At 47.8% G+C, this 19661-nt stretch overlaps 1 protein-coding gene across 4 annotated transcripts in view; it reads right to left on the bottom strand.

The window, feature by feature from the left end:
• Positions 1-13325, bottom strand: part of arhgap5 (Rho GTPase activating protein 5) — a 39460-nt gene extending 26135 nt beyond the window's left edge. For 3 of the 4 annotated variants that reach the window (XM_068599986.1, XM_068599988.1, XM_068599990.1), the window contains exons 1-3: positions 12810-13325; positions 3948-7913; positions 2290-2443 (exon numbers count right to left, since the gene is read on the bottom strand). In XM_068599986.1, coding sequence (XP_068456087.1) covers positions 2290-2443; positions 3948-7673 — 3880 coding nt within the window. In that variant the 5' untranslated portion in view covers positions 7674-7913; positions 12810-13325. Of the gene's footprint in view, positions 1-2289; positions 2444-3947; positions 7914-12712 lie in introns of all 4 variants that reach the window. The other variant, XM_068599987.1, reaches the window with a different exon arrangement.
• Between the last annotated feature and the right edge of the window lie 6336 nt (positions 13326-19661).

Genomic DNA, 19661 nt, shown 5'->3' with positions numbered 1-19661 from the left:
CCCGGAGGTGTTTTAAAAGTTGAATTGTCTGCTGGTGGAGCACCTTAAAAGAACAAAATGTATTTTGTTTTCAACAAATAATCCAGAAAAAAAAAGGAGGAGGCGGCTGTTAAATCCACCCGACAGCCCGTCTGGACTTATAGAGGGTTTCACGGCACCAGCCATGAAATCTCCAACACACCACTGTCAGCTGGCAGGCGTCTACACACACACACACACACACACACACACACACACACACACACACACACACACACACACACACACACACACACACACACACACGCTTGGGATTAATCCTGAATTCGGTTGGCAGCCACCAAGCCGGGGTGGAGGCTCGTGTCGCTTCCAGAGCTGAATATCAAAACATTTTTTTTTTTTTTTTTTCCAGGAAAGGGAACGACGAAGAAGCTCAGACACGAGCGGCCACCTTCAGAACAGGAAGTGCCTCCTCGTGCCGCTTTTTTGCACGTGTGGAGGAGGAAGGAGGCGCGCGGTGATAAGACGTCAAGGGCGTACAAATACGAATAAAGAAACATTAAAAAAAACAACTCTAAATACCTCAAAGAGCCGTTGTGTAACTTTCACCAGGAAACCTCCTCCTCTCCTCCCTGGATGCACAGCAGAGAAAGCCAACAGGAAACATGGATTTTTTGGGGATATTTAATAATCTGACGGTGGGTTGTGGGAGTTACTCGGAGGTCTTTGGGCACTTTTGCTTCTTAAAAGGCACCAAACACGTGAAGAAGAGTTCTGGACCGAGTGTAAATACATTATGCAACAAACTCATGCAATATTAAAAAGGTGTTTGAAATATTTATCGCACTGGTGAGAGGAGGGAAAAAGTAAGAGTTTGGGTCTTAACTTTGGTAAGTTTGTGGATTATGGCGGTTAAGAAGTGGCCGGGGTTGGGGGTTTGAATCCCACTGCAGTCGTCCCAAAGGAACTTTAACAATCTGAGGTACTTTGGGATAAAGTATCCCAGATCGTACTTATATATTTACGTACTTTCATGTTTAAATAAACCTGCTGCTTGCGTTCCAGCTCATGCACTGAACCAGACGGTCCTCCTCCATCAAACAAAATAAAATTGTAGGGTTGAAAATGTTCCCGAAAACCAAGACGGTGACGGCTAAAAGACAAAAGTTGCCAACTCAAGGCTTTAAAACCCGTAAAAATACCCGTAAACTACCACCTGAGGGAAGTGAAGCCCACACATCTCCACCCTCCACCCGGCTGTTGCAGGAGTTTTGAAATGCAGCGGCATACCCAGCATGCACTGCGGCATCACATGTAACCCGAAGCTTTACCACCACTGACTTCCTGCAGCTTTCAAGGCAGCTGATGGGGATGACGATGCCTTTGCTCAAGGGCATCGAAAACCGGTGTCGGGGACGCCACACTGACTCGATATCACGAGCAAACAAACCAAAAGCCCAAAGCGACATAATCAAATAGCTCGGTTTGTCCAATTAATAGTTCAAATCCACCAAATATTCACTTCCCAGGCATGTAAAACAAAGAAAAGCAGCAGATCCTCACATTTTAAGAAGCAGAAAACCAGCAAAATGTGGCATTTCTTTCTGCCATCTGCAAAAGTTAAGCCACAATAAAACTCCACAATGATACTTCGGCGTCTTTAATATTTCCCGGCATGTTCTTACGAGTCTCTCATGTTCTCGTCCCCGGTGTTGATTAATGGATGGCACGTACTTGAGTAAATCTCCCCACCCCGCCGTTCCTTAATCAGTTGTTTTTTTTTTCTGGATCGCGGTAATCTTTTTGCCATCTTATTTTGTAATCCTTCCAGCAGCGTTTGTTGGCAGCGCTCGTCAACCCGCGAGCCAACGAACGCTCATCGAGTTGAAATCAAGTCGCGTCGACTGGCAGCTCCGCTCGGCCGGCCGGTCGACAGACCACACAAAACATGTCGGGTGGGTGGTATCAGATCCGACGGGGGGATCTTCAAATGTCTCTTCCCAAATTCGCACCTCAAAAAAAACCCAGCTCCCCCCCTCGTCCTTCGTCCCTCACTCTGGCGCATAATTACTCGTTTTGGATCGACATGAGAGGAATATTTCCCCGGCAAATAACCACAAAGCTTTTTTTTGTGCATGTGAGAACAAACCAGCTGCGCCGTGCAAGAGTTACAAAATACCAGAGAGAGCCCCGCTCGCACCTGAGCACACGAGAGATGAAAAGGAAAGATAAAAAGAAGAAGAAGAAGAAGAAGAAGAAGAGTAGTGGGACATGAGACCCGAGGAAGAGGTAGAAAACAAATGGACTCACCCGTGCGCTCGATGTAGTCCACGCATTTTTCGATGAAGAGCGGGATGGGTCGGTCCGGGGTGACCAGGTTCTGCAGGGGAACCCCGAAGTAGTTGCTCTCCCAGGTTCTCCTGGTGGGGGGGTACAGGGGCTTGGTGGGCTTGGAGGATTTGGGCTGTGAAGTGGAAAAGGGGAGGTGAGGTGAGAGAGTTAAAAAAAAAGGATGGAGAGAATATGACGGGAAGAGAAAGGGGGGTGGAAAAAAGGGAAGTAGGGTGGGGGAAAATGAGGAAATAGGAATGAAGAGGAAGTTAAAGAAGATGGAGACAAACAGGAAGTTGGAAATTGAGGGGCCAGAATTAGACGGGATGATGGAGGAGAGACAAGAGTAGGTGGGGACGACAATGAGGGATAATGAGGAAAAAGGGGGGAAGAGATGGAAGGGAGATGGGGAGAGGAATGAAAGGAGAGCGAGTTGAGGGAGATCAGAAATGAAGGGAGGCAGCGGATAGAGACGAGGAAGAGGAGGAAGAGGAGGAGGGGCAAGTGGGGAATAGATCAGACAGAAAGTTAGAGAGGGAGAGACCAGAGGGAGGTTTCATGTGGAGGAAGATGAGAGGAAAAAAATCAAAAAAGACAACAGACAAAACCGTTATTCAGGTGAAGCTGGGACGAGTAACGAGGTGGCTTTGATTTCCCACAATCCTCTCTGCTCATCAAAGCGCTGTCGGGCCTACAGCGGCGACTAAACACCTTCCATTTTGTACCTCGTGGTTGTCCTCTCTCTCTCTTCCCCCCCTTTCGCTGATTATCAAAGGCGGTTTTGAACGTTTACGGCACATCGTCGCACGCCGTTGTGTCTTTTTCACGTGACGACAAACAACTTTCAGTCATACTTAAGATTTTAAATCACGCGGCGCTCAATTCAAGTCATGCAGAAGAAAATTGCCGATCCATTTTGAGATGGAGGCGTCGTATTGCCATTTTAAAATTTCATGTACGGATCTTTTGCGCAAACACACGTGAGAGGACCCGGTGTGTGTGTGTGTGTGTGTACACACGGCCGTCAGCTAATGTTTGCTTTCAGCTGCATCGTACAAAAGCCGTTCATTCGCGTATAAAGCGCTGGTGTCATTGCCACGTATGCGTTTGCATAGAGTATTTGTCCGAGATGAGAGTAGCTATATTAAATGCTCTTGTGTGCATTTGTGTGTCTGCGGTCAGACGGGCCTTTAGAGAGCCACATGGCGTCTTATCTCAGATGCAGCCTTCGCTCTGAGATTACACACACAGAGCCCGACTGTCTTCTTTCTTTTTATCAAGATGTTTATTGGTTGTCTGGGGCCTGAGAGGTGCGGAGGCTCATAAACCATTTCAGCGCTGGGTCGGATCAATCAATTATGGAGTTACTTTATTCTCGCTGTGAGTCCCGGGCCCATTAAAAAACAGAAATCTACTCATATTGCAAACCCACACGCTAATAAACACAATCTTTTCTGCTCTCATTCTTGCTCTTTCTGAAGCTTTCTTTCAGTAAATCTCTCTAAAGTAGAGCTTCTTGGCTCAGTGCCTTGAAGGGAAGTCTGTCTTTTGTTGCTCTATAAAAATAACTACCCTGTTTGCTTAAAAGCAGTGGATAAAATTGACCCAACATTACTACGTGGAAAAACGAGACTCACCTTCTTGGGTTCCTTCGGCGTCTTGGGCTTCTTCTTCTTCATCTTCTTGTCCTCCTGCTCGGGGTCCGAGGTGATGGCGGGGTTATCGATGCCGCCCTTCCAGGGGTCGGCGGGGGAGAGCAGCGGGTCCTCCTCGCTGCCCCGGTGGGCTCTTCCCTTTTTCTTTTTCTGCGTGGCGGGGCCCGACTCCTCGCCGTCGCTGTCGGACTGGAACCGTCTTTGGTAGGCCTTCGTCTTGCTGAACAGGATCTTGGAGCGGTGTTTGTACTTCGACGGCCGCCGTCCGGCCTGAGACTTCCTGTCGAAGCCGTTCTCCTCCTCCCCGTGGAGGCCGTGCAACCCGCCGAAGGAGTTCCTTATCTTGACCAGGCGACTGTGCGCGTCGTCCGGCACGGCGTAGATGTCGTCGTTGTGGAAGACCCTGGACCGGAGCAAGGTGTCCACGGGGTCTGCATAGTTGTCCGAGGGGTCGGCGTCCTCGCCGTGCGTCATCGTGCCGCGCGGCGCCCTGCGGTTGCTCCGCATGCCGGCCTCGATGGTCTTGAGGAGGTTGGGGTCCAGCTTTTTGACGTTGGGTTTGGGGAGCAGCGGCTTGGGCCGGACGGGCGGAGGCACTTTGTGGTTGCGCTCGTGGTCTCCGATCGGCGTGCTGTGGACCGGGTACTCGTTGCCCTCCAGGTCGATGCGGTACTTGGCGCGCTCGCTGGGCGTGGGGAGAAGCTGGACGTCGTCGCCTATCGGACTGTACGGCGGCGGGGCCTCGTTGTCGTCGTCGGACTCCAGGTAATAGGTGTTGTAGGCCGGGGAGTGGCTGTGGGGCGAGGTGGGGAAGACGTCCTCGCTGGCGCCGGTGGTGCACTCGTGCGACGTGCTGTCGAAGAGGAAGGAGCTCTCGATGTTCGGCTTCTTCTCCAGCACTTCGTTGAAGAAGGGCGTGAAAACCTCCGTCTGCCGATGGTACTGCGACAGCGAGTAGAGCGCCGTGAACTTGGCCGCGATCTCCGTGGCGATGTGCTCGCCCTCCGTCATCAGCTCCTTGATGGCGTCGTTCTCAAAGAAGTCCGCCTGGCTGTCCGTGATGGCCACCATCTGGACGGGGATCACGTCCTGCACTTCGGCCAGGAACGCCCGCAGGGTGGCCATGGACGCCTTGCGTTTGGCCGAGTAGACCAAGATGTAGCCGTGCACCAGCTCGTCTTTGCGGACGCCGATGGCGGTGTGGTAGGACAGGACGGTGACCTGGATTCTCCGCCTGCTGTCCCCGATGATCTTGTCCAGGATCAGGGTGTTGCTCTGGCCCGGCTGACCCGCGCTGCAGCAGTGCGAGTCCAGGAACGGCGAGAGGATGAGGTCCACGCTGAAGGGATCCCAGCACATGGCGCACATGACTATCCTGAGGTCCGTCTCCGACATGTCTTTGATGGAGGGCAGCGGGGCCAAGACGTCGAAGTTGTGCTTTAGCCCCTCCAGCACCGCGCGGAGACCCTGCTTGATTTGAAACTCGGTGAATTTACGCGGGAAGGCCCCGGAGGGGATGTCGACGAAGGTGCACTGCAGCTTGTTTGCCAGCTGTTGGCCCTGGTGCCTCAGGATGGGTATGTTTTTGCAAACGCTGTCCCTCTGATTGGCCAGGATTAGAATGAAAGGAAGCGGCTGGGCAAACCGGTCCCGCCTACTCTGCGCTATCTCCGCTCTGATCCTGCCTATGCAATCCCCGATGCAGTTGAGCGACTCTATGGAGCTGAAGACGCAGAAGCAGCCATGCGGCTTGAAGGTGGTGACCCACGTGTGGCTGAAGAGCAGCGTGGAATTGACGTCCACGGGGAGGAGCTCCAGCTCGTAGATTTTACCGTCCAGGGTGTACTCGTCGTCCGTGGACTGAGCTCTGATCTCGTTGGCGAGTTCCTGCGAGAGACCCTCCCTTCCCAGGAGGCAGAGGTTGATCTTATCGATGTTGGCGCTGTTGTAGTAGAGATTAGAGCGCCCGTGGTCGAGCTGCACCAGCCTGTTCGCTAAAACCTGCTCCACTTTCAGATCCACACAGTTCTGCCCACTCAGACACGTCTCCTTGGTGGGATGGTAAACAAACCCAATGTGTTTGAGGAGGAGCGACTCTCTATCTGGGGCAAGTTTCTGCAGCGCTCTGTATCTGGGCTCCTCGTTCAGCACGCTGTGAATCTCGCTCATCTTGTCACAGCTGGGGGTGGCGTTCAGATCCAAGTCGTAGAAGAGCTCGGCGTGCTCAAAAAGCATTTCCTGAAAATCCTCTTTGGCCCTTTCAACTATTTCCTGCTGGTGTCTACAGTAAACATCCCTCCTATCTGATTCCGTGATGTACTTGTAGGCCTCGTCCTCCATGACAAAGCACATGACTTCCTCCCAAGGCTGCCCTGCGCCGATGAAGTGAACCTTCTCCAGCGTCTTCTTGAACCGCTCCTTCATCTCCACCCTCCTCTTCTCAGACAGCAGGTGCTGGACGTGGTTGTGGTAAATCCTCTCGCCGTCGAGCGTGTCGAGGATGTCGAAGGGTATCCGGCGGTCGCTCATGGCGATGTGGTCCGTCTCGTCCCACGGCGTCTGCTCCAGGACCACGAACCAGTACTGGAAATCGGGCCGGTTCCGGATCACGGCCTGCGCCTCGGGCCAAGAGAGGTGCTCGACCTCGTCCAGGTTGTTGAGGAGGTTGTTCAGGGTCTTGGGCAGCGTCGTCAGGTACTCCTCCCTCCGCCGCTTGATGTGCTCCTGCTTCAGCTGCGCGATGTGCTTCGTGAACATGTTGCGGGCTTTCCTGGAGCCCTCCAAGGCGATGAACTCGTCGTAGTCGGGTTTGCCCTTCATGTTGTTCATCACCGTCTTCCACGTGGTGTGGTAATCCCTCACGGTGTGCACTATCAGTTTCTCAAACCTATCCGTCAGCGACGCGACGAGCTGCCGCTGCACCTTGTACGCCTCCAGGTACGACACAGTCTTTGGCTTTCCCCTGGTTTTGTCCAGCTGCTGGATGAGCGCGTTGAAGCAGACGTCGGCGTTGATGTTGGCGCGCGCCGACGTCTCGATGAGCTGCAGGTTCTTCTTGCCGGCGACGAAGGCCTGCAGGTCCCTCAGGTGCTGGTCCACGCACTCGTCGCATTTCGTGGCGGCGACGACGATGGGCTTCTTCGACTTGACGATCTGGGAGTAGAGGCTGTTGACGAACTTCATTTGGTCGTCGAACTTCCGGTTGCAACCCTTGCTGACGTCGATGCAGAGCAGGAAGCCGTCGATGTTCAGCTTCCCGTCGGGCATCTGCTTCTGCTCAAAGTCCTGCTCCAAGCCCAGCTGGTCCGTGCAGATGTACATGAGCTTCTCCGCCGACTGCAGCTTGGTGGCCGCCGCCCTCTTGGTGTACGGCTGCAGGTTCGTACTCCGGTGCGGGAGGAACGTCTGGTCGTCGATGAACTCCGTCTGCTCGATGACTTGTATTTTACAGTCCAGCCCGTCTTCCCCTCGGTGGGACACGTCGCCCCAATACAGGAAGTGGTCATTGTTAACCACGCGGCCCCCAAAATCTATCGTGCTCAGCACCGAGGTGTGCTCCGTGTAGTAGCCGTCCGCATTGGGGTGAATATATCGGTTGCACAGGCACGACTTGCCGACGCCGCAATTTCCCTTCTCTTTCTCCGTCCCCGAGAGGCCAACCACGCTGACGGCGAATGACGGGGGGCGCGCATCCTTGTTCTTGGCCATTATATCCCCCCGCTCATCGCTAACTTGGTCACTTCCAGGAAAAAAAAGGTCAAGATATCATTCCAGTTCTGCTCGTCAGTGGTACAAAGGCACATTCATCCTGATTTTCCCTTTTGTAGTGGTGAACCCACCCGCCGCCCCCCCCCCCTCCAGCTCCGACTCGACGGGCCTCTCTCAGCTTCTATCCTGGGGCTTTTTTAAGCTGGGACAGAACAGCCGGCTTCTCCTTTTATCACCTGCCTGCAAGACAGAGAAACATACAATTAGGAAGCGATGGAGGCAACACAAACAAAACACATACTGGCACCGATACGTCTCCTCAGAGCACTTCAGTCTGCTTATCGCAAAATAATATAATTGGCTTTTTGTTTTAGCGGCGTATCCCCCCCATCCCGCGGGGCACGCATGTGCATGTATGCACGGTGTGTGAATTTAAAGCAACAAATCAGACATGTTAATCAGGCATTACGCAGAGTTATCGGGGAAATTACACAACGGTACACATTATCACACTTGTGCAGGACGAAATAATCCCTCTTGAAACGGTAATAGCTTAATAAAAGCTTTTTGATCCGCCTTTCATGTATTAGAATGAAAATGCTCTGGTCTTATTATTATTATTATTACACACCTGTTATTACTATAATAGATGTGCAATTTAAAGAATGTTTTTTTTTTATATTTCTTTTTCTAAATCTGGAAGAAGAGCAAAATCAAAAGTGCACCAATACAACTTACATAAGAGAAAAGGGAGAGTAATTCAATCACGGGCCGCTCGGCAATGTCACTTTTTTCCCCCTCGCGGAGGAAAAAGAAGTGCTTTCAACCAATTTGTGCCGAGGCAGGATAAAAATGGCATGCGACTCCGGCCCTTTGACAGCCACTGACCTAGAAATGATTCGCCTCGCTGCGAGAACGAAACAGAGAAAATAATTCAGTTCACAGATCCGTCATCATCATCATCATCATGGGCGGCGGCGGCGGCGGCTGCGGCACAACCTACGGCTACATGATTAGGGCTAAACGTATAATCCTGATTATGCCGCCGCCGCTCTCGCAATATATTTCCCCCGCCATTCCTGCGTCTGATTATTATTCCTAATAGGCGGTTTTTATTATCTGTGGAATTAAATCAACGTGCCGCTTGCTCACCATCCATTCAGCGTTAATAACAAGGTGAATTTAAAGTGTAGAGACAACACCAATATTCAGCAGTGCCAGATTGTGGAGACTGAACACTCTGGTATCTGATGCTTTCAATCATTATCATGCAAAAGATCGCCACAGTCAAATGAGCCTGAAGCGCTTCCATAATCTCGCTGGAGGCCGATAGCAGATCGCTGCGGGGAGAGAAACTGCAGTCATTGTTGTGTTTTTACAGAACGATGGCAATCAGCCAGTGAATTTGCCTGCGTGAGCTGGAAACGCTGGCTGCGGCGCGGCGGCGTGCTGAGCCTGAGAAACTGCACTCGGGGAAGGAATTCAGGTCCGCTGACACGACTCGAGCGGCGAGGTTTCCCTCGACTGTTTACGAAGGCCACGGCGGTGATGTCACCTGTGTGTGTGTTTCTGTGTGTGTGTGTTCAAGGAAATAAAGACTTTTGTGAGTCCAGCAGATCCGCAGCAACCTTGAGACACGAGCAGAGTGAATGCAGAAGTCTACATTTTACTCACTGAACTCAATTATCTACTAAAAAAGAGATTGCACAACCTCAATGCCCCCATTTGTGAGATGACACAGTTGAGGGTGAACGAGGTTGGAAATTACCTGCAGGAAAATGTGCCCTCAAATGTTACGTCAGCTCATCTATAATTTGGGGGGCGCTTACGAACCCGGCGAGCTCGCGCACGCCTTCCCGGCACGACGAGCCAGCGGCATTTGATGAAGTCAGAAAGCAAACCGACCGGGTTTACAAATGGGGAAGAAACCGCGAGCCCCTTGGACGACTTCTGAGAAGATCACCTGAGCTCGTGCACGCTCAGTACTTCCATTACTGGGCGACGGCTGATGATTGCTTCCAAACTCAATCCTAAATATGATCATTTCTGATGTGAAACAGAACAAAAGGAGTCACTCTTCTCACCGGTGACACTGCGGCAAGGAGACATTAGGAACCACTTATTGGCAGCAGACGAAGGCCATCAAATACAACAACTAAAAAGGTATTTATTTGGTGTTTATCGACTAACCGACTGATTAATAGCACCCGATATTCCTCCACCACCTGATTTGAGTCCAAACCACCGCTGTTTAAGCAGATCACCCGAATCCAAACATCTGTTTTGCATTCCTGTCAGCCGATATTCCCCGAGTCCATCACTCTGCTGTCCACACAGCGGGTCGATGAAAGACTTTTGAGTAAATGTTAACGAGTACAAAGAGAGAGAGCGAGGACACCGACAGACACTCTGCTGGATAAAACCTGGACGGAGCTTTATTACTGCGAAACACTACGACCCCAAACTACACGAGCGCTGCAGTTACAGCTAAAAGTAGCCCTGTGCATCACGATTAGTCTATTCACCGGGAGGCTGCATGCAGGGGGGGGGGGGATTAAGGTATCACTTGGCAAGCTGGTTTTAGAGATGACTAAATGCGCTTAAGCCTGAAATGCAGCAGAACACACTACCGAGGACGGTGGACCTTTTAGAGCAGCATCCCGGCTGTTTGTTTTATTTATTTTTCTCGCAGCCTGGATTCACAACGCAGGACTCCAACAGAGACGAGGGATCCCCTGTGGACTTGAAATGAGTCAGCGGCGCCTCATTGAGTTCAGAACCGGTTCTGATCTCGAGTAGAGACGACTCTCCTCCCACAGGAAGAGATGAATCGAAGCTTAAAAAGCAGGAAAAAATCTCAAACGGCCTTCTGCGAAGCCGAGAGGGAAGCTCGAGTTGCGTAACGCCGCCAGAAACGTCGGCTAGCTCCTCGTCACGAGAGACACTACACAACAGAAACTACTCAAACTTCCTTAAACGTCAAAACCCGCAAATATTCAGCCGGTCGGGTTCGGGTGTGTTCGGAGAGGTGAGACCGTCTTATCACACGTGGAATTACGCATCATTTTGCAGGAGTTTTGTGCAGTTCCTCAACACAACGGCTCTGCAGAAAGCTTCGATTGCAGCGACGACTTTAATTCAAAAACTAGGTGAAGAAAAGAAAAAGCTCCTGGAAGATAATTTCCTCTCAAAGAAACATAGAGAGCTTCTGTCACCCTCCTCCTCTTCCTCTTCCTTTTCCCCCTTTTTCAGATTCAAGTCCAGACCTGAAGCGGCATCTCACTCATCAAGACTTTCCATTCCTGAGATATCGATGATGAAAGAATGTGTTTATGGGCCGACTGAACTGAATCAAACCTGCAGTCACTCAGAACGCAGCTCCTCGGGGTCGCTGCTCACGGGGCTTTGCTGAAGCCGACACTTCCATTGAACATTTCCCACCATACTAGCGAATGCCAAGATGCATTTTTTTTGTGTCCTCCAGATGCGGACGAAAGCTACGAGCTACTAAAACGAGACGCTCATAATTCTCTCGCACGTTACCTGGATGTTAAACGTTATGCCTACTGGCAACAACAACAAGAACCACGTTTAATGCACGTGAAATAACGTTTGCTGAACAACGTGTGCTACCTTCTGGAAATTCCCAGCGTGACAGCTGACGAGGAATACCCACCTAGGTGTTAACAGCTGATATGATAATTATGCACACAGAAGACTAATCGGAGGCCTTGTAGACGCTACAATGAGATGGTCCCGATCCAGGTCGCTCTGGCAGGACCAGGACCTCGGGCCACAAATACAGTCTCTTCAAAAAGACCAAACCCCACTGACTCAGACACTTGCATCCGTCTGCACGATGCCTCACTGTTTACACACCCTTGCACATTTTTTCTCCCCTAATATACACATGACACGTTAATTACACACTCTTGTTCGTTTCTTTTCAATGATGTCATACTGTTGCACAACACACCAAGCCAAATTCCTTGCATGTGTTGCACGTAACTCATATATACATGATGCCTCTGCCAATCTATGTGTTTGAGGAATGTGGGTTTGTTTTATGTGTGGAGGACACTAAGAAGACTGCAAACGTGCAGGAGGGAAAAAATAGAGATATAAATCTGGACTATCCCTTTAAGGAGAGTTTGGGTAAAGGGCACCGGGAGCTGCAGCACAGTCCGAGTCAATGCAAATGCATGCAGAGCTGCAGCAGGACAAACCCCCCGACCCGCCGCTGCACGAAATAACAAATAAGCCGCTCAAGACAAAGTGCGGTTCCGACTTCTGGTCGTGGCTGAGACGTTCAAAGCACCTGATTAATGTCGGAAAACTCATAATTCCGAGCCATTAAGGCTGTTTCTCGAACCATCCCCGAAGCGGTTTTTTTTTTTTTTAAACTGGCAACCCATGCAACTTTCTAAACGAACTCTTTTCTATAAGCTTGACGTTGTTTTTTTTTTAAATTGTATTATTAAAACACTTAAATGACAAGACAGCGAGCGCAACGTGAACGCGGCTCAACCCGGGAGGTCAGTGTGACGTGAAAATGTTAATTTCTGACGTATTTTTAAAGTAATTTCCCGTTGAAAACGAAGCCGAAGGAAACGGGTGAACATCGAGTACAAAAACATCCCAAAAATAAAAACCATTATTGTACCGGTTAATGAGTTAGTTGAGGTTTAAATTGAAAGCAACTGACGTGGACGTTAATGCGTCAACGCACCGTGGCTAACACTCGAAACCACGGCATTTGATACGGTGGTTATTACCCCTCCTCCCCGGGGAGCAGGGCATGAAACCCGGCCCCGGGTTCGGCCCCGATACCCCCAGAGAAAAAGAGAGAGAGAAAGAAGGGAAAGAAGCAGAAGAAAAAGAAGAAGAAGCTGAAGAAGAGCTCACATTAGAGCTGTGTTAGCTTCGCGTGCCAAATAGAAGGATAGTAGCTAGCTAGCTAACGCGAAACACGGTTTTTTAAATAAATCACACCCTGAGTTTAAATTAAAAAAACAGCACATATTCGCATTATCACCCACCAGTTGGACAATCTTATGGGCCAGGGTTCGGCCGATGAAAAAAAAAAAAAGAGTCCTAGCAAAAGCTAGGAAGTCCCAAACACATTCCCCTACCCACCTACTAACATGGTCGCTCCCAGATCCACATACCACGGAGGGGAAGAGGAGAAAGCATTTCCCACATTACAACAGGGGCACACGAAAAAAAAACTCCCTTATTTCTTTTTTTTTTTCTTTTTTTAAATCCACAATCCGGGGGGTCGTTGGCGTCCGGTGAGGATCCGAAGTTGTGTCCGGGGGTCCTGCGTGGAGACAGACGGCCGGGCAGTCTGTGTTTTACTGTGTTTTAGTGTTTTGTTTGGAGCGGAATGCGACTGTAAGCCGAGACCTGCTTCTCTCCGCTCCCTCCCCTCGCAGCAGCAATGGCGACTCGCTCTCTCTCTCCTCCACTCCCCTCGCTCTGTGTCTATGTCGCTCTACCTTTCCATTCAGCCTCTATCCCTCTCTATCTCGCTCTCTCTCTACCTCTCTCTCTCTCCTCCACTCCTCTCACTGTGCCTCTATGTCGCTCTACCTTTCCATTCAGCCTCTATCCCTCTCTATCCCTCTCTCTCTTCCTCTCTCTCTCTATCTCTCTCTCCTCCACACCTCTCGCTGTGTGTCAATGTCGCTCTACCTTTCCATTCAGTCTCTCTCTCTCTCTCTCTCTCTCCCACTATCTCTCTATTCCTCTACCTCTTCCTGTAACTCCCCCTCTCTCTCTCTCTTTCTCTCTCTCCTCCCCTCTTTCTATCTTCTCTCTATGTATCTTTTTCCCTCTATACCTCCTTTGCTCCCTCTCTCTCTATCATTCTCTCCCTCTCTACCATTTCCTCCCCCTCTCTAGCTTTCTCTATCTCTCTCTCTCTCACTCTCTCTCTCTCTCTCTCTCTCTCTCTCTCTCTTTCTCTCTCTCTCTCTCTCTCTCTCTCTCTCTCTCTCTCTCTCTCTCTCTCTCTCTTGATCCACATTTGCAATAAGAGTAAGACAGATGTAGTAAACACTATATATATATATATATATATATATATATATATATATATATATATATATATACATATATACATATATATACATATATATGTGTATATATATACATATTTTAATTGAATATATATATATATATGTATGTATATATATATATTCAATTAAAATACAAAATTAAGTTAAATGTGTTTAAATATTGTATGTTTTGTTAGATTACATCTAAACAATTGACTTCATAATATATTATACTTTACTTTATAGTCCACACTATATAATATTATATATTTTATGTTTCTCGTGTGTACTGTATTGTTTGGTTTCATAGTACTTTATATACTTTACACTTGTTGAGACGGTACTAATAGTATAATTATGACCGTGGATACTTTGTGAACTTGCATCTGATTGCTCTTTCTGTTTATATTTTGTTTTCATTATTATTTTACATCATTATGTGTTTTATTGTCTACCTTTCTCTACAGTACCTGTATTTGTTTTGTCTCTGCGATGCTGCAGCATCCTAATTTGCCCTCTGAAGATCAATAAAGTTTTATCTCATCTTTTCTTATTTTTATTGACACGCAAAATAGCAAATTAAGCCAAAAGAAATACGACGGGGAGGCAACTTAAATGTGACTTTATTGTCTCTAAAGGATCTTAAAATATAGAACACAGACGGACTCGAAGATAAAGATCCATAAAACATATAAAATCCCTCAAATATGTCTCATATATTATGTATTACACAACATTATGCACAACGACGCACAACCTCCTCTCATCGTCCAACCTGCCTCCCACTGATCTACAGTAATGGTGATTCATATTTATTCTTCAGCATTTCCCAAAAAAATGACAAATGCCCTCCACAAGTTCTCATGATGCATGTGATCAAAGTGCTTCTTGTTAAGCGCAGCGCTAAATTACACCACTAGGAAGCTGCAGGGCAAACAATAAACCCCCATTTACCCCCACCCTCTGTGTTGTTTATGGGTTATTGGGAGTAGTGGGTGCTTTATTGTGCTTTATTGCTGCATGGAGAATTAAAGTGGGAAGAAAATATCCCTTCAATCCTGAATATGTGACCGGTGCACCAGGAGAGACACAACTTGAACAAACACGTCTCACTTATTGTGGAGTATTTATTACGAAGCAACTTTTCCGTCTGTTTGACCTTCATCAGGTGGATAATAAATATACATATGGATCTTTTCAGCCTTGCAAGGTGTGAGGGATTATGGGAGTTTGGCAGCTCCAGTGTGCATTTTTAGTAGATTTGGAGAAGGCCACTGAGTTTTGCGGGGGTTATACATGGGATATTAGAGCCTTCTGTGGGAGCTTTGTGTGCGTTCTTGGCAAGAAGACGACATGTTTTCAGCGGGCGAGGTCCTCGGTCACCGATCCTGTTTGTGTTCGTGTTGGATAAGTCCTCCAGCTGCAGCCGGGGGAACCACAGAGTTCGACTCTTTGCAGATGATGTGGTGATGTGTCTTCATGACCTGCATTCAGACTTACAGAGTTAAGATATCTTGTTGATGAACGAGGGTGAAATGAGGTTCTGTGGGGAAGAGGGAGCTGAGCCTGAGTAAACAGCTTTTAAATGTTGTTTTTATTGGTCACGGGGCTGTGGCTCTCTGTGTTGGTTTATTATCCAACCGATTTATCAAGTAATTGTTTTAAAGCCACTGGCAGAGAAAAAAAGCTTCTGTGCAGCCAAAAGAGAAGATGACGTAATAAGTTTGACATTTCAATAAAATCTACCTTTGGCAGGAGCAAAAATGATGATTAATGAACATTAAAGTTAGTGTGAGAAACATTTAACTAGTTTTGAAAGAGTCTCAATAGAATACTGATGCCTCTAAATGAACCTAAACAGGAGCCGACACCAGCACCCAGGACCTTTACCTGCAGGCAAATTTGTGGTTTTCTAAAGGGACCCAGATGCTCGGAGACACTACCACCTTCGTCCACAGGGGGCGCCAGAATCAACCGAACATGAGCGTTACTTGCGGTAACTTTAAAGTCAGTGTATTCGTGCAACACATGTTGTAATAAAGCATATTACATCACATGTGTAAAACTAATTCTATGTTTCTCACATGTTTATGGAAACGTGTCTGTCTTTGTGTCTCTTTTCTACATTTCAATAAACTTCTTTATTGGCATTAATGTTAGATGAGCGATATCGCCAAAGCATCTAAATTAAAATTTAAATCCCTCTCTCTCTCTTTCTCTCTCTCTCTCTCTCTCTCTCTCTCTCTCTCTCTCTCTCTCTCTCTCTCTCTCCCTCTCTGTATGTGATGTAATTATGTTGGGGGTTCTTCCTGAAAAAACCTGTTTAATTATGTATCATGTTCCTGTAAGAAAAAAGCTAATTTGCTCAACGGGGGATCGCCGGTTTAGTCTGTTTTCATCACCAGAAAGTCAAACTTTTGTGAAGTCTCATACGGTTTGTCAGTTCATCAGAAAAATGTCTCAATTCTGATCAGGTTGTGTAATAATAATGTGCTTAATAAATACGTTAAAACCACACTGCAGTCACAAATCTCGACGGTAATGAAGAGAAACACCGCGGCCGCTGTTAGATAACGACCGGCCGTGGGTGGACAAAGGAGTCCTCGGTGAAAATCCTTCATTTATATTTTAGTTGTTCTGGGTTTTTGGATCAATACGGGGCTGCTGGTTCCAGTGGATTCCCTCGAGTGCAATGCTGTGTTAATGAGCATCAGAGCTCAGACTCCACTCACCCAGATACGAGTGAACAGACTCAGCAGGGATGGGTCAGGCATCTAAAATTAAACCCAGGATAAACTGAAATCAAAAGGCTTATATAGCTGGATCCTTAAAACGTTGATGATACTGTTAAATCCCTCAGAGTACCCCTCCCTTCTTCCTGCAGCAAAAATCTCCCCAAAACAGTCAAAAAATCTGCAGAAAAGAGAACATTATTATTAATGGAGATGCTCTGTGTGTGTCTCCTCTCCTCTTTTTTTTTTGGTGCATTGTTCCTTTCTAAATATAACCAGCAGCCACACCGGGAAGCTGATGTCAGAAAATGTTTCTGCAATCTTATAAAATGCGTTAGAGGCGAGGATCAAAGGTGACTGGGTTCAGTGTGTCAGGATTAAAGAGTGAGGGGCCTCTTTCCTCCTCTGAAGCCGCCATGTTGCAGCGATGATGTAACAATCCCGCCGGGACGGATCCATCAGAGGAGAGGAAGCGGAGACCAATTTGTATAGAGCACCGGCAGCAGCCGTGGGACAGAAACCAGAGGGCAGTGGGACAGCTGCAGGAGGACGGGATGCAGAATATGCGCCACTCGTTCAGTGGAAATGGTTCAATTCAAGCAATTATTTGTGTGTTTTTAAAGGAAATTGCGGCAATTTCCATAATCAATAATTCATTGAAATGCATTCACACCCTGGTTGACAATTTAAAAAGATCAGTATCGGTCGTTACGCCTCTGACAATGCAACATGAGGCCAGCGGCTAGTTAGCTTAGCTTAGCACAAAGACTGGAAGTGAGGAGAAACAGCGAGGAATCGATCCTTTCATCGGAAGAAAAATAAGTTTGTCAAAATTTCAACTGTACTTTGACGCTGAGACATAAATGCACTTTAAGAATTTTGTGCTTTTTCTGTTTTATATAATTGGTAACTTGTGAAAATGTAAACTTGGACTTTGTACAAGGAGCTTTCTTGTTGCGTTGATTCTGGCGCCCCCTGTGGACAAAAGTGGCAGCGTCTCCAAGTGGAGCTCCGAGATCCACGCAGGCGATGGCGAGAACTACAAAAACGTAGGTTTGTTTGTACATTTTTCCCAGAATAACAGCCTGTATTTCAGCAACTGCACCACAAACACAAAAGTGTGAGGTGTGTGTGTGTGTGTGTGTGTGTGTGTGTGTGTGTGTGTGTGTGTGTGTGTGTGTGTGTTGTTTGAGGAGTTACAGAGCTCATGCAGTGCAGACCCCCTGCTGCAGGCGCTGCACCATCAGCACCTCCGTATGGAATCTGCAGATATTTCACTTTCTGTCAGCCTTTCATGTTTCACACCTTTCTGGTTTGTAAAAAAAAAATCCTGACGGGACGTTTCGGGGTTGTTGTTTTTTCTTCCTTCTTTTCTCAGCGTTCATCCAGATCCTTCGGTTGGCTGGCTGGCCTTCTGTCAAACCTCTGCTGACGAGGTTCCTCGGAGCAAGGCAGCATGTTGTGGTGCTTCTGCTGTTCAAACAAGAGCAGAAGTTCAGCTTCAGGTTAAAGTGACTTTATATTTTACTCATTAATAGCAGCGAGGGGAAGAGGAACGCTCGTTACGTGGATGCAGGCTTTTCAAAATAAAGTTCACAGGAAACAACTTGTACAACCTAAAGGAAACCAAATGGTTGATTTGCTAAAAGAGTACATGAATAACACTTAAAATAACATACAACATATCTTTAAATAAAACATTTCTACCACAACAACAAAAAAAAACAACCAGAAACCAACTCAGAGAGTCCATGGTGATGTTTTGCGCCCCACAGCATGTCATACCTAACATGTGCACGTGTCACATGCTCGATATCACAACGCACGCTGACGTTGAACCGAGCCGACAACGAGCCGCCGACCGGCCGGCTGGTTCCATGTCGGACGTGGAACCAGCAGCTCAAGGTCCTCTGAGTCACATCTGCAACAGCTGCTCCACCTCTCTCTCCATCCAGGCCTGCAGGGCTGAGTCCAGTGTGTGTGTGTGTGTCTGTGTGTGTGTGTGTGCGTGTGTGTGTGTGTGTGCGTGTGTGTGTGTGTGTGTGTGTGTGTGTGTGTGCGTGTGTGTCTGTGTGGAGACGAGCAAAGTTGTCCCTCCAAGGTCGAGATCTACTCTTTTAGAGAGAGTCTCGTGTCGGCTGACTCACGCTTCTGCTCCCGCCGAGTCATCAGCTGATGTGATGACGCGACGCTGTGATGTGTGGTGCTGATGCTGCGGTTGCTAGGAGCTGCACAGCGATGGTCACCGGGGCCCGAGGGCCCGATGCCGAGTCAGAATCGATCGCCGGCGTCTGTAGTTGAAGCGTCAAGTGGAGTCGCTGCAGGAGCCCCAGCAGGAGCACGCTGTGTTGTAGCTGCAGGCGAAGCTCTCTGGAAGCGCAGCATCCTGATCGTATTCACCAAAATACATATTTAATATATGTCGCAGTAGTATAGTACCACGGGGTCATGAAGAGACACATAAATATGTATCTTGGAAGGGTTTGGTATCATTAGTTTGATACATTTTAACATGTTTTGTCTTCATTTTGGCAGTCGCACTTTTATTAATATTTAATTCATTCACTTTTTGTAATTTAATTGGTCATCTGCTTATTTTTTTAGTGGAAATGTTTCAGATTGAGTCGTGAAAGCCGGTTGTTACGTCTGCAAACGAGGCTTTATATCATAAAACATAACTTTTTATGCATTTCCAGAACCGAGAATGTCTCAATGAAGGAATGTGAAGATATTTCAGTCTGCTGGACATTTACAAAAATGATTACAAACAAATCAAAAGCACCATTCACTCACACGGAAGGTCATTTATTTTCATATGTGTGTTAATTAAAGGACTTCATGTCCTGTAACTTTCATAGTGAGGTCATCACGTGGTTTCTCTCATCCTTCTGACACTCGAGGGGCTTAAGCAACAAACACTTTAATATTTTTTTTCTGGTTGGGAAAATCTCCTTAAACCCTGAAAGTAAAGCCCTGAGGTTGTGAGAGCTTTGAGGAGAGAAAGAAGAGAAGACATCAGATGTGCCGAGAGGACGTCCAGTCCTCCTCTGCAGCTCTGCAGCTCTACATCTGCAGATCTGCAGCTCTGCAGCTCTACATCTGCAGCTCTGCAGCTCTGCAGCTCTGCAGTCAAGACTTAGTCAAGACTGACAAGTCTCAAGTCCAGACCTAGTCGAGACGGGTTGCAAGTTCTAGTT

Source organism: Clinocottus analis, unplaced genomic scaffold (genome assembly GCF_023055335.1).
Source record: "Clinocottus analis isolate CAN_PGR_092001 unplaced genomic scaffold, fCliAna1.0.p SCAF_5, whole genome shotgun sequence".
Taxonomy (NCBI): domain Eukaryota; kingdom Metazoa; phylum Chordata; class Actinopteri; order Perciformes; family Cottidae; genus Clinocottus; species Clinocottus analis.
The sequence above is the reverse complement of the archived record's forward strand: the minus strand, read 5'-3'. Positions and strand labels throughout refer to the sequence as shown.